Source organism: Thunnus maccoyii, chromosome 12, assembly GCF_910596095.1.
Source record: "Thunnus maccoyii chromosome 12, fThuMac1.1, whole genome shotgun sequence".
Classification (NCBI taxonomy): Eukaryota; Metazoa; Chordata; class Actinopteri; order Scombriformes; family Scombridae; genus Thunnus; species Thunnus maccoyii.
In genome coordinates, this window is record NC_056544.1 from 24,468,549 (window position 1) to 24,487,003 (window position 18,455).

The following is an 18,455-nucleotide window of genomic DNA, read 5'->3' on the forward strand; positions in this document are numbered from 1 at the left end:
TTTCAGTGTTTCAAGAATGCGTGAATGCTGAGTCACAGCACTAACTGAAATATTGGGTTTTTGCTGTGCTGCTGCTATTTTCACAGAACAAGTTAAGAACATAAAATGTAAACCAGTCAAAGATATTCATATCTATGCTAAAGGTACTGTATTTTATCACTGTAGACTGTTCGGGTAATTGAAGGATTATTAGTCCAACTAATCAAGCATCACCCTCATACAGAAACACACTGTTATTCTTTGCTGAGATTTGAAACACTGATTATTTCTTTATATTGCAAGTAATAGAAAGAATTTTCCTGATTCGAAATTAATCAAAATTCTCATTATCGTCCAGAATATACAATCTGTGTATTTAAAAAAAATATATAAGTAGACAAATCAGTTAATAACATGGATCAGTAACAAAGTTTAAGTTTTTTGTTTCTTTAGTGTAGGTTAGGGTTCAATGATATGCAAAAAAAAAAAAATCCTTGGTGACAAACAATATTAAGTGGAGTTTGTCTGAATCAATACAAATTACAATATCTGCAAAGTGCATGAATTTAGCATATCAAGTTTCTTTATCAAGCTTTTTTTTTTTTTTACCATGGCATTTTTAAATAAAAAACATGAAAAAAGTCTATAGGACAGTTTTGATCAAGCTTTAAAGAAGACATCTTGCCACTGCTGACTGTTGTTGTAACACACAGCTTTGTGTGGATCCACATCAGTGTACTGTATCTTAAAATATAGATTAATACCTAGTTCTCATTTTGAGGGGGATGTAGTGAGGGCACATGTAGAAGGCCAGGGTTGGAAATATTCCTAGAGATGAAAATCCTAATTTAAATCAAACTGAACTGTCCTCATACAACAATGTACTGTATACCTCAAATTACTATTGCCTTCAAAGTTGCATGTAAATATGTCTTGATAATAATATTACAATATTATGTTGCTTTGGTCTTTCAAAAGGCTAATTTAAAGCAACTGCTACCAAAAATGGTAACAGACAACATGGTAATGTTTGCCGTGGGGAAAGCAAAGATGCAACTATAGATATATACTAAATATTGAACTATTATGCTGGAAACTGGGCTTTATATGTAACTTCTTAAAGAAATATGAAATACCTCACTGATAAACAGGGTTCCTATAGTTATGAAGAGTTTGAAAAAGTCTTAGAATTTGGGACTTCTCTTTTGGTTTTGTAGTTCACTTTGTAAAAATATCTCCTGCAAAATACATTTCAGTCAAAGAATGCCCTGGTTTAATGTCAGTGATAAGGCTATCTGATAAAATGCATTACAACTAGATAACTAATACAAAAAGCCATTACTCTGGTTGAGTAAATTGCTGAAGGTCCTGAATGAACAACACAGTTCGCATTTGTTTGTAGCAGGTGGCTGGACTTGAAGAGGTCATTAAAATAGTTTGACAAAACTAACAGTCCAGCTAAGCCTACCGTCCAGGGTCGACAGGGTGACTCAACCCCCTTTATAGTACAGTATGAGTGCCTACGTTTTCACATGGGAATCAAACCTCTAACTGCTACTGCAGTGTTATTGCTTTGCAAAACAGTGTGACAAATTCAAATTCCTCTAAGTTTGTTCTTTCATAATTTATGAGTGTTTTCAGTCTGCTTTAATCCAATGGTTTACTGCACAAGATCACTGATCAATAATGTCGACCGTTGGGTACTCAGTATAGCATGATTCACAGGTATCACATGACCTTTACAGTTATATACATACAGGTCCAAAATATATATATAATGAAAAATCTGATTTTCTTTGTTTAGCTTTTTGTATTTTCAAATAAATTCCAAATTAAGAATTGTTGAGTGTGGCACTCTGCTTATTTTAATATTGATCAGTGCAAATAAATGATTGTTGAATGTTTCCTGCACACCTCCTCCTTCCTCCTTCTGTTACTTCTCTCCTCTTGCCTCTCTTTCCTCCAGGGTTTCCACATTCATGGAAAATGTGTGAGGTTTGATTTTGACTAAAAAGCAGAGGACCCAATATAGATCCTTCGGGTCAAATTTCTTGAGTCAAAAATCGCAGATTAGTCCAGTAACTTGTCTTTAATCGGTAAAGATGGTAATGTAGGCTACTTATAGTGCAGTACTTTAAACTGTAATTTTGTATTTCAAAAGTCACAGGCCTTCAACATTAAATGTCAATCTGTTGCAATTACAAGTAGGATTGCAAATACATAAGTACAGCCTATTAAAATGTTCGAGTGAAATTAGAGACTTCATATTTTTTTTGCAGCTCATTCCATTTATATGCAGCAAGTTCAGTGTGAACAAGAAGTACAGCTAATGTTAAAATGTCCTGTGACCTGACATTGTAAATACTGTGTTTAAATGTAACCAGAGAGCAGAGGTAACCAGGGAGTTTTTGCAGTAGAGCCTTATAAATAAATAATACCATGCAATAGTGCTCTCTTTGTTAAGGAGGACCATCCAACCTATCTAAGATGAAATGGTGAGTAAGGAATTTATCACCTGTGACGAAGCACAGTGCACTGTGATACAGAGTCAAGAGGCTTTAAGGTGGAGGGAGAAGCATGCGTATATATGATATCACCATAATCTAGCACAGACAGAATTGCAGATTGTACAATTGTCTTTCGACTAGCAGAAGAGAAACATGGTTTGTTTCTATACAAAAAGTTTTGACCTTCAGTTTGCTTGGTAGGTGTTCAACATGGGTCTTAAAAGTGAGTCTGGTATCCAGCCAGGGGTATGGATATGGGCAGTAGGCTGGATACTCTCAAGTGACCTAGAGAATAGCATACATTTAGTTTTGCCAGAATTTAGAATAAGCTTATGTTTGATGAGAGACATCTGAAGTGTATAAATGATATTGTTTGATATTGATATTGATGATATTGTTTATGGTGAATAAAAGAGGACCAAGAATAGACCCTTGTGGTACACCCATGCTAGTGTTTAGGGGACTTGACTTGGAACCGTTGGAAGATACTTCCTGAGTTCTACCTGAGAGATAGTCATGAAACCATTTAATGGACGGTTCATCTGGTCCAATCGAGTGTAGTTTTTCAAGTAAGATGAATCCATGAATCTATGATCCACTGAATCAAATGCTTTAAATAGATCTATAAAAAGTGCAGCACAGTGTTGATGATTGTCCAAGGCTTCAATAATACTGTTAAGTACACATAATGCAGTATTGACTTTTGAAATAGCCATTTACTTGGTTTTATTTTATTATTTATTTGTTCGTATTCACGTGTGTTTTGTTGCACGGAAATACTGAGTGAATCTAAGAAAATATATCAATAAAACAATAAAAATGCATGAAAATAAAATTTCCTTCACTACAATTTCTTTATCCTTACATATAAACATAAAATAAATATAAATCATCTTCATCATCGTTTGTTTTTAAGAATTGCGGTTTTCTGACAGAAAGAAAAGGTAAGTCACTCATAGTTTTACCTGAAATACCTTCAAGTAATAGCAAACAGAATCAAAGGCCATCATTTCCTATCAGACCTCTGCTCGTCTCTTCCTTGTTCATATGTAATTCTACTGCGTCTGTACTGCGGTATTTACGGTAGATCCCTCCGCCATACGGAAGAAAGGTTCCAGCTAGCAAGAAATGCACAGGGATGTCCAAATTTTTCTAGTGCATCGATCCTTGCAATTTGTAAGAAATCATTGCGATAAAGGACATTTTTATTAGTATTTTTTGTCACATATTACCCTGTATGGATTAACATGGCGTGCATTCCCTTCCAAACCCAATTATCCTCAATAATGGAGGTTTTGGTTAAAGCAGCAGTGGCAGAGATATCAAAACTAGTCGATGACAAATGTGCGTTTTTGCATCTTGAAATATCCCGAAAGCAAAGCGAGAATGAGATGCTGCAGAGGAAATTACTAATGATGGAGAATAAACACGCACAGCTGCAGCGAGGGTTTGGTAAGATGCTCAAAAGCCTCATTTGTGTTCATAATTGACTATTAATGCATGTTTTCAAGTATTAAATTGCGATAACACAAATCCTAATCGTCTTATTAAAAAAAGGTAGATAAATGAGTAGAGGGCAGGAATGCTTTATATTCTTACTTAATGAATGTCATTTCTCTGTTAATGTGAATGGAGTCATTTCCTGCTTTTAAAAGAAAATGTAGTTTCAACTGCTGAACTGATTTTCCTCCTTTTCTGCATCCAGAAAACTACATGGACAGAGGAACTGATGTGGGCAACTGTCCACATCCCACAGGAGATATTAAGGTCTGTCTCATTTTTCAAAACACAAAAACTTTTAATTTATGTTAATAATATTACTCAGGGACACAAACCTGTTTGCAGATGTACTTGAATCAAGGCTGGATTACACACCGGCCAAAGTGGGCAACTGTCCCGGGGACCTAAAATCCCCAGGTTCACTCTGTGGCTGTTAGTTTGATTAATTATTTGGGAATATGCACTACTAAAGGGAAAAATCCTTAATTACCTGATTGTGTGTCAAAATCTAGGTTAGAGACCTTCATTATTGCCACTTATAGTGTGCTTACATTACTAAATTAAGATGTGTTTAGTAAAATCACCACTCAGCAAACCTGGGGCCATGTAATATTCCAGGAATAATTGCACATAATGCACAGAGAGGGGTGGGAACACGGGCCCAGCAGCTTATTTTTGTCCTGGGGCCACCAAGCAGGTTTATCCGATCATTATCTGAATCCTGTTTCTATTTTAATGAACCTGTTTAGAATCCCAGAATTGCCACCTAACTGGTCTAGAGCATGCTTGTTATTATTATTATTGATATTTTAATATTTCCCATTTTGTCTAGTTTCCAGAGATTGAAGATGCGACTGTATCGTTCACAATTAAAGAAGAGAGTCCAGACGAGGCGCTGTGGATCAGTGATTCTGCTGAACTAATTGGTGAGTATAAAAAGAAAAGAAACCCCCCCCCCCCAAAAAATATGATGTTTTTTGGTTAAACCTAAAACAGCTCCTTACATTACCCTGAACACATGTGATCTGCAGGTTCTGCTGTACAGTACCCTAATCCAGCTAATGCTCCAGAGAGTCAGCAGCTCGAAGAAGACCGTCAGTTAACCCATCCAGAGGTTGTGAGACAGAAGACTTCAGAGTTCAGTGACTTGTACAACTCAAGTCATCATGCAGGAGAGATCAGTGGCCTTCACTTGACTGTCAAGACAGAGAAGGAGGAGAATCGATCAGGATTCAGTCAGGACAGATGCCAGCACGGTGCGGGGAAGCAGAATCAACTTCCTGCAGACTTTTCCCTGGATGAAAGGGAGAATCAGCTCTGGTCATCCATAATTGAAGGTAACGACATTGACTCTGGTTTTCCTGACTTTTCCAGTGTAGTAGAGGAGTATTCCAACACATTCCCGGACCACTCGGATACCCACGTCGTTTCTAACACTGGCAAGTCAGCTAATGTCCAGCAGTCGTCCTCTCAGAGGCCGTGTAATGGGATATACAACAGTGAGTATCAGAAGGATCCGCAGTCGTCCAATTTTCAGCTCAGACCTCAGGTTGCCGTTTCACAGCAAGACAGACAGAAGGAACAAAATTACTCGCAGAGAAACGCCTCACATGTTGCACATTTAAGGCAGCCAGATGATCACCCCGAGAGGGAGATTGCGGCCACGGATAGACAGGTGGTATCGCACTCGCACAACGCTCTCACACAGGGCAGCTACCACCCTCACACCCCCCACAAACCTCTCTCCGGCGCGGCGCGGGGCTATGTTTGCTCGCAGTGCGGAAAGACGTTCGCCCGCCTCCACCAATTCAAGCTGCACCAGCAGAGCCACAAGAGAAAGAGGGCGTTCTGGTGCACGGTGTGTGGGAAGAGTTTCCAGTGTTCTTCCCATCTCAGCATACACCACCGGACCCACACGGGCGAGAAGCCGTACGGTTGCGGACAGTGCGGGAAGAGGTTCACGCAGCAGAGCAGCCTGAGGGTCCACCAGCGCACACACAGCGGGGAACGACCCTACAGCTGCGCCCAGTGCGGGAAAACCTTCATCCTGATGCACCATTTGAAACGGCACAGAATCATCCACACGTACAGCTGAGGCGCAGGAGCGTGGAGCGATGTCACTCAGGTGAAAGGACTCGAATGACCTTCAAAGCCAAATCACAAAGCCAGTGAGTGGCAGCTCTTTTGTTTTTCGTTGGGACTCGAGATTGTGGCATTGCTCACAGACTTTGTATCTTAATGTATATTTTACTATGCAAAATCCATCGGGATGGATTTTAAAACGTTTGCTTCTTTTTTTAAAAAAAAATACTTTTAACGTCTTATTACAACATAAATTTAAATCATGTAAACAGATTTCCCACAAGTCAGTGTTTGCAAGACACCAACACACTTCTAAAGCTAGAAATCCAAAAAAAAAACAAGGCCTAAAAGGTGGTGTAATCAAACAAAAACCCTGCAGCTTTCCTGTTAGTTACCTGCATACTGACCTTCACTTCTAAACTCAGTTTCTTTGAGTCTCTCTTGTAGAAATGAGCTGTACATCATCTCAGCACTGAAACCCCATAAACTCTCCCCTTTACAGCCGCATTCTCCATGAAGTGGATTTCCCATTCAAAGCCAGTGGAGGACCTCTCAGGTTTTATGTTTTGATGTCAACAATGGTAGAAACCTGCTTGATTATTGTTTTGAGTTGGATTTTCCCATAAAATTTCTCCCCACAATCCTTTGCTATTTGTCATGATTTCCGTTAAAGTGTTGTTTAAAGTCATCGGCTGGATGTGTTCGCTGTATTAACCAAATGTCAGTGATTCTCAGGTGAAGTCTCAGTAAATTTACACTTTAAATTTAAAACATGCAGATTTTAGATGAGAGCATGTTTCGATTCTCAGAGCGTTTCTAGTTTTGGACACTTTGATCACACTTGTCAATAACTAAGACATGTTTGTTCCTCAAACTATCTATACTTGTGGATATAAAAAAGCATTGAAATGAAACAGAAACAAAGCACAATCTCACACAATATTCACACTTGAGAAGCTGGACCAAGTGAATATTTGTAAGTTTTTTGCTTGATAAATGATTAATAGATCATCAAAATTGTCGTTGTTTAACTTTTAACTGTTTAATGGTTTAAGCACCACTCAAAATACTGCATCATTCAAGCCACGTAGTTGTGTCGCTCTGATAGATTAAAATGGCACCAGAGGGCAGTCTAACTCATCCTTTCAAACAAAACTGCAGAGAGTGAAAGAACTGTGACTGTGGAGCTGCAGCCTGAACAGGAAAAGAAACTTCACACTTTAAAGACCGTATTTATTATTGAAAGTGCCAGTTATAGCCGAACTGTGAACTGAAGTGGTATTTGATGGTGGTAGATTGTAAAATTCAAACTTTAGAACAGTACAGAACTTCATTCATTCATGTCATCTTTGTTTGATTCATTATAAATCTATACCGGTTGCCTTTAGCTCACTATTTGATGATTTTGTTTAATCTTTTCCACCCTCCATCAAACTATACAAAGCAGAAGTTCTATATGGTTGATATGCGTAGAGTTCATAACAGCTCATTTAGATGAGAGAACACTTCCTGTTTTATTGGACCATACAGTTATCGGGTGTCTGCTTTGTAAGCATTGATGATGTAGGTTTTATGCATCTTGGCACAATATCCATATATTTCTATCTATTTTTGTGTTCTGTTCCACACTCAAAGTATAATTTTCATTGTGTTTGTTCTTTAGTAGTGTATGCCAGTTTTAACATTGGTGTAGTTTGGTGTTTAAAGGGTTACACAGGTAGTAAAGCATAATATAAACACTTCTCTGGAACAGCATGTCCCTAGTAGTCAGTGCCAGAGATGCTTCCTTTTCATGGATATTATCTTTCCAGATTGTTAAGATAATTGAAAAAGCAGCCATTTGACAGCTTTATTTTGCAGAACCTCCCTGCAAAAATACACCCAGCCAGGAAGAGGTGGAAGTTAGCGTTTTTTAAGTTAATGATTTCCCCAAGTTCAGGATTCATGCAGGGCTGTCTAGCTGCCTGTTTCCATGAGTTGTGTTTGCAAAACCATGAGAAGGTTGAAAAGGTAGTTTGTTAAAATAAATGCAAGATGGCTCGTGGTCGTGCCCTTGACTTCCTTGTTCTAAGAAAAAAACAGAACTAACAGCCAGCAGTGAAACAGCTTAAACAAACTATTAAGTTGTATCCACAATCCCATGTTAAACATAATTTGCACAGTATGAAGCAAGCCAATTAGCCTATGAAGCAAGCTAATTAGCCTAAGTACATTTAGGAGTTGTAAAGATCAATGAGTGTGTGTGTGTAGCCATAGATTTAACCTGCCAAACTGGAAGGTGAACTTACTGATAGCATGTCAGTCTAACAGACTACAGCCCCTGGCTTACTTGGCTTCTCTACCCTGCTGTAAATCAGCACAATTTGTTCGGACACCTGGACCTGCTCATTCGCTGCGGGCAGACAGTTCATAAAACTCTCACAACCTTTTATGGCCATAAACACTGGTGCCCGAGCGTCATGGAAAATTTTTTTTTTCATTCTTTTTGGTGGAGGAGGAGGAGGAGGAAGGGGACAATTGGCAGTGGATAGACTAAAAAAGTGAGAACAGGCAGAGCAGGAAGTTGAAAATCCATGAGAGAGCGAGGGCAAACTGGACAGGAGGGAGAAGGGAGGAGAATCACTGCTGATAAGATGAACCAGACCAGGAGTAAACATATCAACCATCCTGATGTTCTCTTTCACAGTGAATGCACCATCTAGATTTAGAGATTTTTGAGATTCGGCATTCCTACTCTGGGACTTACTTACTGCTTTGATGGCATCAGGGGACAGATCTTGATGATCCTGTTTTGCGTGTCTAGTTGGTTTTGCTATGTGGTGATGCTTCATTCATACAGTATACACTACATGGGCAAAAGTGTATACTGTATGATGTTATTTCACTGATGTTATTCATGTAGGAAAATCCATCATACAGGAAGCACCTACAGTGTCATCAATAGACCAGAATCCATTGCATGACACAATGCTGTTACATATTTTTGTCCTGCAGCGTATTTTTCCTAGAGCCCCAGAAACCAACCAGTAGGATTACTGTGTGTCAATTAGTTTGTGGTAATTAGAATAAACACAAATTTATTTCACAATATGCACCATATAAACACAATACCAGGTGAAATAATGCAGGTATTAAAACTAGATTTGAGGGTTGCATTCCTCATCCAGATGGTAATCCAGTCTCGGTTCTTTAGCCATGCTAGTACCATTGCGTCGTTCAGTCAGTCTATCACTTTGGTGTAGACTTAAATATTTCAACAACTATTAGACAGATTGCTGAGAAATTCTGTGCAGACATTCACAGTCCCCAGAGGATGAATCTTACTGACTCTGATGATCCCTAAGCTTTCCTCTAGCGCCAACAACAGTTTGGCATTTTTGGCTTTTGGTGAAATATCTCGACAACCATTGGATCAATTGCTATGAAATTTGGTACAGACATTCATGTTCACCTCAGTACCTCGATACCCAATGACGTTTCAACTGGGTCAAAATTTCAGTTTGTCTGATACTTTGATTTATGACCAAGTACCTGCTGAACAAATGGCATTTCAATAAGCCTCAGCTGTGCTTTTCGTTAAGTGATAGTTAGCATGCCAACATACTAAACTGAGATGGTGGACATGGTAAACATTATACCTGCCAAACATCAGCATGTTAGTATGCTGATGTTGAGCATTTAGCTCAAAGCATTACTGTGCCTAGATACTACCTCAAAGAGCCACTAGCATGGCTGTAGACGCTTGGTCTTGTTAGAAAACAGCCCCATGGGTAGTGTAGGCTCCACTCACTTAACCATGCACATGGAACAGTTCAGGGGGAAAAACTGCAGGATTTCAAACTGATAATTTATAACATTATAATATCTGAAAGTGGAAATTTCCCTGTGACTTGACGACACAACTGATGAGGAAAAATCAGAAATATCCCACCAATGAACAAACTAGAATGAGGACAGAAAGGTTAGACCTCTCAGTTTCATATGTAGCACACTTAAACCATATGGTTTTCAAGTTGAGTCATTTTATTGTAAGAGTTGATCCACAGCCCACCCAGATGGTACAGTTCTCAGTCAAGTACCTCTAAAAGTACCAAAACCCCAGTCCATTTGTTAATACAGTGATAAGACATGGAAAGAGAGTTTGATCAGACCTACATACTTTGGTCAGTGTCCAATGCAGGAAATGATCCCTTTCTTCAAAATCTGACCTACATACTGTGGTCAGTGTCCCATGCAGGATATGATCCCTTTTTTCAAGATCTGTCTATTCAACATATTACAATATCAAAGAAAATAAACACACTACTTAAATACATTTAGTATAAATAATTTAGACCTATTTTAGAATATTTTACACCTCTTTTACACTATATGAAATTATTATTTCCACCTTTTAGCCGTATTAAGACATGCATGATGAGTTGGTCCTCTACTTTAATGAAAAAATGCAAATATCACTGTTTTCATGTTGGTTACTGATTGATATCAGGGAATGTAAAAAGTGAAACAATAAATATTTAGTTTTCAAGTTAAAAGTTATTAAGTTAAAATACGATGCTGTTTCACTGAAACACTAAAGTTGGTTGTATACAGTAAAGTATATCATGACAGGAATTTGTCAGAAAAGTACTTCCACTAAATTAGCATTATTTATCTGCACGCTGCTAAAATGTAAACATTGTTGATAGAGGAGTGTATAAAAAAGTGGACCAGTTCCCAGGATCCTAAGACTAGACCTAACGTAACAACCAGTGGGAACGTTTCTAAAAATTTTTTTTACTACAAAACTAGTTTATCAATTAGTAAACCAGGCTTGAAGGTTTGAAACCGCACAAAGCTTTTTTTTAGCGTTCTAACAAGCATTTCAATAGTCTTCCTGTTGTGGTGCAGAGATAAAGCCGGACAGGGCATGAGACCAGGTACAGTGGTGGCGGTCACCACGTGAGCAGAAGATGTCTTTAGAATGAGTTGTTATTGTTGTGCTCCAGTCGAGCCACCATAGTGGTCACCAGTTTCTCCAGTTGCTCGGACCTCTGCCTGCCCGTCTCCAGGACTTCTTGGTGGTTGGCCTTCTCCTGGCTGTCGTAGTCCATCACTGCCCGGTTACTGATCAGCGACATGGCGAAGCAACGCATCCCGGCATGACGGGCGACGATCACCTCATGTACAGTGCTCATACCTGCAGTGGAGACAAAGAGAAGGTGAGACATCACCGCAAAGTTCTTAATACACGATTGGTTTGTTACTGTTGACGAATGTGGAGATTTACGTTATAAACTAGGGTTGGTAAAGAGACCATCAGAGAATTAGTGACACAGTTTATAACAGTAGGTAGCTCTCAATTTAGTATTTATGGTATGGATATTTACTGTGTCAAAGTGATGAAGCTACCTTGTTCACTGGACTGAATTTCAAGCAATTCTACTATCACAAGCACAATAAATAATACAAAAAAATAAATATATTAATATATCACAACTAAACATTATAGATTCAGTGATCTTTTGTGATAATCTTTTCTTTATAGTAAACAATAGCCAGTGACAGAGAACATGTTTTAAATTGTTTATAGATACTTAATACATAAAAGGGCCTAATTTGGTGATGTAACTGGTTTTTGGAGTAGTACATTTCTTACTTTCATATCACAACTAGTAACTTATAAGTCATTTTTTGAAAATTACAATTACTTTTTTCTTTCATATTAGCAAAACATGATGATAAAATGACAAATGACTGATTAAATGTTCAATAATGACCTTTGTAATTTACATAGTTATAATTTATGGTGAGCAACAGGATAAATAAATTACTTTCTCAAACATCCTGCTTTTGGCTGAAGTTGCATCAAAGGAAAGTTTGATAATAAGCCCTGTGAATTACGCAAACACTTCCTGCTGTGTGTCAGTTCAGTGAAATTGATTTCTGTGTGTGTGTGTGCTCAGGTATCTTGTGGTGACGTGACTGTACATCTTGAGAATTAATGGCCATGACATCTGGTCCTCACAACTTCAAAGGACTGTCTGAAGTATAAGACTTGGGTTTAGGGATAATGTTGGGTTTGGGGTTAGGTGTGATGGTTAAGGGGTTTAGGGACTGCAGTATGTCAGTGAAGGTCTTCACAAGTGTAAAAGTACAAACATGTCAGTATGAGAGGGAGACTTAAAATCTCACCAACAGCGTCGGCTCCTAGCCTGTGCAGCATACGACACTCAGCAATAGTTTCAAAAGAGGGACCGCCCAGGACGCAGTACACTCCCTCCTGCAGAAAGTCGCTGTAGCCCAGCTCTGCCGCTACATCATTGGCCAGCTGACGCAACTCACGGTCGTAGGCGTCAGACATGCAGGGGAAACGAACACCAAACCTAAAGGGAGGAGGATGGTATTAACTCACATTAAACCAACTGTAGGAATCTTTTATACCTGTGCCTCTTATTACTGAAATTCCCCAAAATGACTCGGGTAAAGATAAAGCAGTACACCAAGAGATTAATTAACTTCACTATGACAACAAAAACATTTTCCAAATCTTACTGGCTCTTGTGCACAGTGCAAACAGCAGCATAAACCAGCATAGCATAAAACACTGTCGGTATAGCATCAGTGCTTCTTTTGATGCCTTGTGTATGATAATATATGTAAACCCTGTGGCTGGAAGTGTCAGCTCAGTCCAACAAATACATCAGCAGGTCACTCCTGCAGTTCATGAATGCCAGAAAACATGTGTAAGTCTGTTTTCTTCTTCACATTACACTTGTGCTCTGAAGCGCCGTGTAATCATGCCTCAAGCCTCTAGCCCTCGAGAACAATAAGCGCTTCTGTCGACACTGAGATCTCATGCTTATTATCAGTCCACAGAGTCAAATATGGTGGGGGAGGACAGACTGTACAGCTGAGTAATTTGTAAAAGGAATGAGTAGCTACTGCTTGCTTGAAAGCAAGAAAAATAAGATGTGACTTTATTAATTCAAATGAAAAGACCAGACCTTTTTAAACTGATGACAAACATTTTTAAAATTAATTTTGGCCAAATATTAAGAAAAACATTTGCTAGTGATATTATAAATTTGGTGGAGTGGCCCTTTAATGTGCCTAATACCCCACTTGAAAGACTGTGAGCGAGTCTCTTTAAGTTTGAGTGTTTTATGATGGTAAAATGCTGCTGAGCTTTTACACTGTGACAAGAACAACATTCTTCAAAAAACAGGAAATACTGGTTCCTTTAGTGCAAAAGGTTAAACATGTGTAAAAGTTTACAAACAAGCAGGTTCATAAGAAAAATAATGGTAAATATCTACCTTTGTTAACACATTCATATGTCCATTCATCCACCTCTTCCAACTCACCTGTCATCGTTGGGTCCAGCCAGCGGGTTGAGTCCAGCAAAGCCCGGCATGTTGATGTGGTCTTTGATGATCATGACGTCTCCCACTTTGTAGTCCTGGTTGAGGCCTCCGGCTGCGTTGGTCAGGATCATCGTCTCCACACCCATCAGCTTGAAGACACGCATGGGCAGCGTGATCTGGAAGACGCAAGGTAATGTAAAGCACTTCCACGCATAAAAATAACATTTATAAACATAATGAAAAAGAAAAACTAGTGTTACCATTGTAATTGTGCATAATATAAGAAACACATGCATGCCTGGCCTACGAACCTTGTTTGAAACAAAGACTAAATGCAGAAACAGAAATGCAGAGTGTGTTCCCTTTAAATGTTTTCAGAGGAAACACATCTGTTTCTTAATCTGCATGTCAAGTGACTGACAGTAAGCCAAGCATCACGCAATGCAACAATTGACGTGAAACAATGTTTACAGCAGTGTATTTATTTATATCTGGATGAAGTTGTTTTCCCAGAATAAGAATGAATAGGTGGCTCCTCATGAAGGGAGGAACATGCACTCTGATATCTACAACTCTCCAGACACCAACTGAATAAATAAAAAGCTACAGTAGATGAGCAACATAAAACCCAGAGAGCCAGTTCACAAAAGCCATGCGAATAGTTTGGATTTTATTTGTCGAGGTTTTGGGAAGTCTGTCTCTGAGGTTTGTGTCTGAGAAATCTGGCTAAGGGCTGGTTGATGCTAGAAAATTACTTGTTTGTATGACGTGTGGTTCAACATTTGAACACAAAAGTGTAGCTGTTGCAAACAGCTTCACCCAAAGGCGGGGTGGAAAGCTGGCCATTATAGAGATGGGTGCGTTTAAATATGAGAATAACAGAAAAGTTGGCCTCGAAGGCATTCACAGTGTTGCACTTTTTTGTACACATTGACTGTAAATAAAGATGGACGTTATTACAGCTCCCCGAAAGTAAAGCCAAAACATCTCGATCGCCCCCTGGTGGCTGGCTGCAGTATAGGTCATAAATCCCGTCCCCTCTGTGTTAACAGATGGGACATGAGTCAAACTAAAAAAATCAAAGTACACGTCAAATACATTTTTTCTCCAAAGATGGTTTCTGTCATTTTAAGTAGTTCTTATCAAACTGATGTTTATCAAAGTGCCGTTTTTAATTAGTTCATCCTATAAAAAGGGGTTGTTACGTCATGATTCCAGCAAAAGTTAGCAAGTAGTCTGCAATTATAAATGTACATAAATCATTTTTGAAGGGTTCTTACAATAATGCATCAAGTCTGCATTTGTAAAAGTTAATATAAATGCTCTGCAGGTTTAATGATCCATTTAAGGGGTCTTTTTCATGAGCTAAAGAGCTAAAAGGACAAAGCAAGTGCCATGGAGGTGGATAAACACCAGCCTAAGTGATTTTTACAACCCAGCGATCAATCAGTTGCAGTTTATAAACACTTTATAGAGTTGCACTATAGTGGTTTGTGAGAGTTTTATGATTTGGGTGAACTGACCCTTTAAATTCTTTTTAGTGCAGGTTTGAAACTCTACTCACCTTCTGGATGGGGTAACCCTCGTACAGGTGGAACCTGCCCTGCATGCAAACACACGGCTTCCCTTTTAGTGTTCCAAACACCAGCCTTCCAGCGTGACCATGCACTGCAACACACACACACACACACACACACACACACACACACGCTGTTAGTCACCCAGTGAGACAAATTAGACCTAACAAACATGCCAAAACATACACTAACAGCTGTGTTTTCCCAGACAGCTGCAGGTTGTCCATACCTGTGCTTCGGGGGAAGTTAGGAATGTCAGAGTATTTGAAGATCTGTGGGTCCTTGAGCATCTCGGCCAGCCCCCCCAAACCTGAACCGCACACGATGCCCACAGTCGGCCGCACTTGTGTGTTGGACATCAGCCAATCGGCTGTAGCGCGGCACTGATCATAGCTGTCCCTGGAAGAGTGAGAAAAACATATATCAGTCATGTACGTACTAAACTCTTTCCTGTAAAGTTTAAATACACTAAGTGGCCAAAATTATGTGGACACCCTAACAAATGGAGATGTCAGAACATTACATCCATATGTGATGTGTTGAACATGTCATTTCAAAACCATGGACATTAATCTGCATGGATTTGCACCGATTAAGCCACAAACACATTTGTAAGTTCCACACTGTGTGCAAATAGGGCGGAGGTTCAGTCTGTGTGGGCCTTTCAAGTTTTTCCACATCAAACCGGGAAAACCATTTTTATGGACTTCACTTTAAACAGGAAAAGGCCTTTTTCAAACATTTCCCACAAAGTCAGAAGCACACTATTGTTTAAAATGCCATTTTACATTGTAGCACAAAGTCTTCCTTTATTTGGAACTAAGAAACCTAGCCCAGAACATAAAATGCAGCCTAGAGGTGTGTCCACATACTTTTGGTAATGTGTAGTGGAATTTAGACATTGAAACATTTTCTGTTTTGCACTTTTACTGTTTCCTTTGTTTCTTTAATGCTTTAAATGTGCATTAATCTGGTCTTTATTCTACATTATTACCAATATTAATTTCTCCATCCTATATATGTTTTTACTATTTTCATTTGTTACTAATATACCTCCTCAACTTCCCCTCAGTCATGTTGCATTCAGTTACCAGGAGATGACCACGAATATCCGATTTAACAAAAGGAAGGAATTTGGCAGATGGAGGCGTCCGATAAAGTCACTGAACTGACGTTCTTTGTTGACTGTGAGAAATATTTTCCTAAACACACATAAGTACACACACAAAAACACACAGGTTAAATCCTGTTGTGTGTCTGGAGTTAAAACGTTTGAGTGGCTCTATTGTGCCAACAACGTGTCACCTTCAGGTGATGAAATACGGGACCTTTAAATGCCACAACAATAACTACAGTCTTATATTTCTGTGCTTGTCAGGACTCTACCATTAGTACTGACCATCCCTTTACCTCCGGCTCTAACATGTCCTACATTTGCAACCTGAGCCCTTTAGACAAATAACTTTATTGATTCTGAGAAACTGGTTTCTTTGCTGATGTAAAGTAAAAACAAAAGAGACAGAAGTCAGACAGGTCACAACAAATGACACATGAAAGACTACTAACACTATAATATTAACACTAACTTACAAACTCACACATTAGTGTAACTCAGGAGCTGAAACTAAGTTAAAAAGTGCAAATATAAATACAATTATTCAATTAATACATTTCCAATCACAAGTGATGCAACTAAGACCAAGATCAATGGCACTAAGTATGAAACACAACCTTACAAATATGCCAAAAAATACATCTAATGTTATAAAAAACAACAACATTCAGGACACTCTTGTCTCTCTGTCCTCCAAAACCTTTTTAATCCCTAATCTTGAATCTAACATTTGACCCTAAACCAAAATCAGATCCTGACATTATTGACACTATATGAGGCTGATACTGATATCAATATTTACAATAACCTGCCTGAAATTCATTTTAAACAGACAGTAATACATTCATTGCTAAGGATTCCTTAAATTTGGCTTTAAAAGAATTGTGATCTAGATGTGTCCAAAGTGGTTTATTCTAGAAAACTTTGGCTCAGGAGGTAGATTCACATTCATATCAGGTATGTTCAGTAATCACAGGGTTGGTGGTTCAATCCTCATCTCCTGTCCGCATATCAAAGTGTCCTCGGTCGAGACTCTGAACCCTAAATGGCTCCTGATGATCAGATCAGCACCTTGTACTGTAGCTCGCTGCCATCGGTGTGTGAGTGTGTGAAACTGTAAAGCACATATGATGAGAGAGTGTAGCTGAAGCAGCGAGCCACCTTTTCAATCAGGTCTAAAACTTCAGTTGGTTCTCATAAAAACAGAAATACAAACATATTTAAGTATTGAGGTTACTTCCTAATGTATCCCTCACTGCTACTGGTTTAACTTTTGCCTTTGTTTTTATACTTTCTGACTTCTTTTTACTTAAAGTTAGAAGAAAAAAAAAAGCCCACTGCACTCAACCAAAAGCAAAAAAAAGAGCTGTGGGTGTGTATAAGAGATTAAAAGAGCATCAAACTCTGTTACTCATCATCATAATTTTTTCCTCGTTTTCTTCCATTAGTGCTACGTGACTTCAGTCACTGACCACCGCCGCATATTACGTGTGTGCTTCATAGACACCGTCACTTTTGGTCCAATCACAAACTCACAGTCATTTAGCATGTAAACACAAGCCCAATTCGTTCCCATTGAAATAAATTGCCTTCCTCTATAAACACGAGGGCGGTGGGTTGGCAGAAATGACGTCACTACGGGGGGGAAGCATGTGCCAAATGGGGCTTTTCCGTCTCGTCAGTAGAGCAAAAACTCGGACTATACCGCGCTTCATTGTATTTTTAACGGATTATAGAGATGAAGACGTTTTTTATTCCACCCTCAATAACACGAGCCAGCAGCTGCCCGGTCTGTGTACATGAAAGATGAAAATGAACTCAATTGCATCCTCAAGAGCGCGACATCCTGGCGTGTCAGTAGCGCGCGCTTTCTCAGCTCGTGTTTAATTATCAGTTTAATTATCTATCCTGGGTGTACACGTTTCTCTGGGGATTGGGTGAAAGTGTAGCTACATTAAAGGGAGATCGGTAAACTACAGCTTCCACGTGTATAAGCGATGGAAACCGGGTGATGACATTATGCTTCACACGTCACCATGCGTCACAGCCAAACTATACGTTTCTAGAGAGGTTTAATGTATGTAAATGGATAAAACGCCGTATAAACGATTACAACAAAGGTTTATTATCGTTTTTCCTCTAAGAATAAGAATATTTTAGTAAGTAAATTTACTCACCCAGACATGAACTCAGACATGCAGAACATGATGCAACGTGACGCAGATGGGGTCAGCGGGTTGTTCCGTGTTATATTAGGTCTGTCAGCGTTGTCTGGGTATCTGGAATAGTGAGGCTGGTTTTAGGTTCATTTCCATCTCTCCTCCTCCTCCACCATCATCACCATATCCTC

General features: G+C 39.0%; 2 protein-coding genes across 3 annotated transcripts; one reads left to right on the top strand and one right to left on the bottom strand.

Moving 5' to 3' along the window:
* The first annotated feature begins 3,561 nt into the window (after positions 1–3,561).
* LOC121908501 (zinc finger protein 891-like) lies at positions 3,562–6,709 on the top strand. The gene is made up of 4 exons (XM_042428566.1): positions 3,562–3,938; positions 4,192–4,253; positions 4,819–4,912; positions 5,018–6,709. The coding sequence occupies exons 1-4, from the start codon at positions 3,734–3,736 to the stop codon at positions 6,079–6,081; spliced, it is 1,425 nt and encodes a 474-aa protein (XP_042284500.1). The 5' UTR covers positions 3,562–3,733; the 3' UTR covers positions 6,082–6,709.
* A 3,361-nt stretch (positions 6,710–10,070) lies between these two features.
* On the bottom strand, positions 10,071–18,455 carry LOC121909219 (purine nucleoside phosphorylase-like). Of its 2 annotated transcripts, none has more exons than XM_042429664.1 (6): positions 18,295–18,455; positions 15,221–15,390; positions 14,979–15,082; positions 13,415–13,590; positions 12,243–12,433; positions 10,071–11,247 (listed from the first exon to the last, which is right to left on the bottom strand). In XM_042429664.1, the coding sequence occupies exons 1-6, from the start codon at positions 18,309–18,311 to the stop codon at positions 11,027–11,029; spliced, it is 879 nt and encodes a 292-aa protein (XP_042285598.1). In that variant the 5' UTR covers positions 18,312–18,455; the 3' UTR covers positions 10,071–11,026. The 2 variants fall into 2 exon arrangements, with proteins under 2 accessions (XP_042285598.1, XP_042285597.1); XM_042429663.1 differs by having other exon boundaries at positions 18,283–18,451.

Excerpts from the sequence above, each read along its gene's own strand:
- LOC121908501 (XM_042428566.1), top strand. The coding sequence starts at position 3,734 with ATGGCGTGCATTCCCTTCCAAACCCAATTATCCTCAATAATGGAGGTT. Across the intron at positions 3,939-4,191 it reads ACAGCTGCAGCGAGGGTTTG|AAAACTACATGGACAGAGGA; the intron begins GTAAGATGCTCA and ends TTCTGCATCCAG. Across the intron at positions 4,913-5,017 it reads TGATTCTGCTGAACTAATTG|GTTCTGCTGTACAGTACCCT; the intron begins GTGAGTATAAAA and ends TGTGATCTGCAG.
- LOC121909219 (XM_042429663.1), bottom strand. The coding sequence starts at position 18,311 with ATGTTCTGCATGTCTGAGTTCATGTCTGG. Across the intron at positions 13,591-14,978 it reads AGGGTTACCCCATCCAGAAG|ATCACGCTGCCCATGCGTGT; the intron begins GTGAGTAGAGTT and ends TGCGTCTTCCAG. Across the intron at positions 12,434-13,414 it reads GCTGGACCCAACGATGACAG|GTTTGGTGTTCGTTTCCCCT; the intron begins GTGAGTTGGAAG and ends TCCTCCCTTTAG.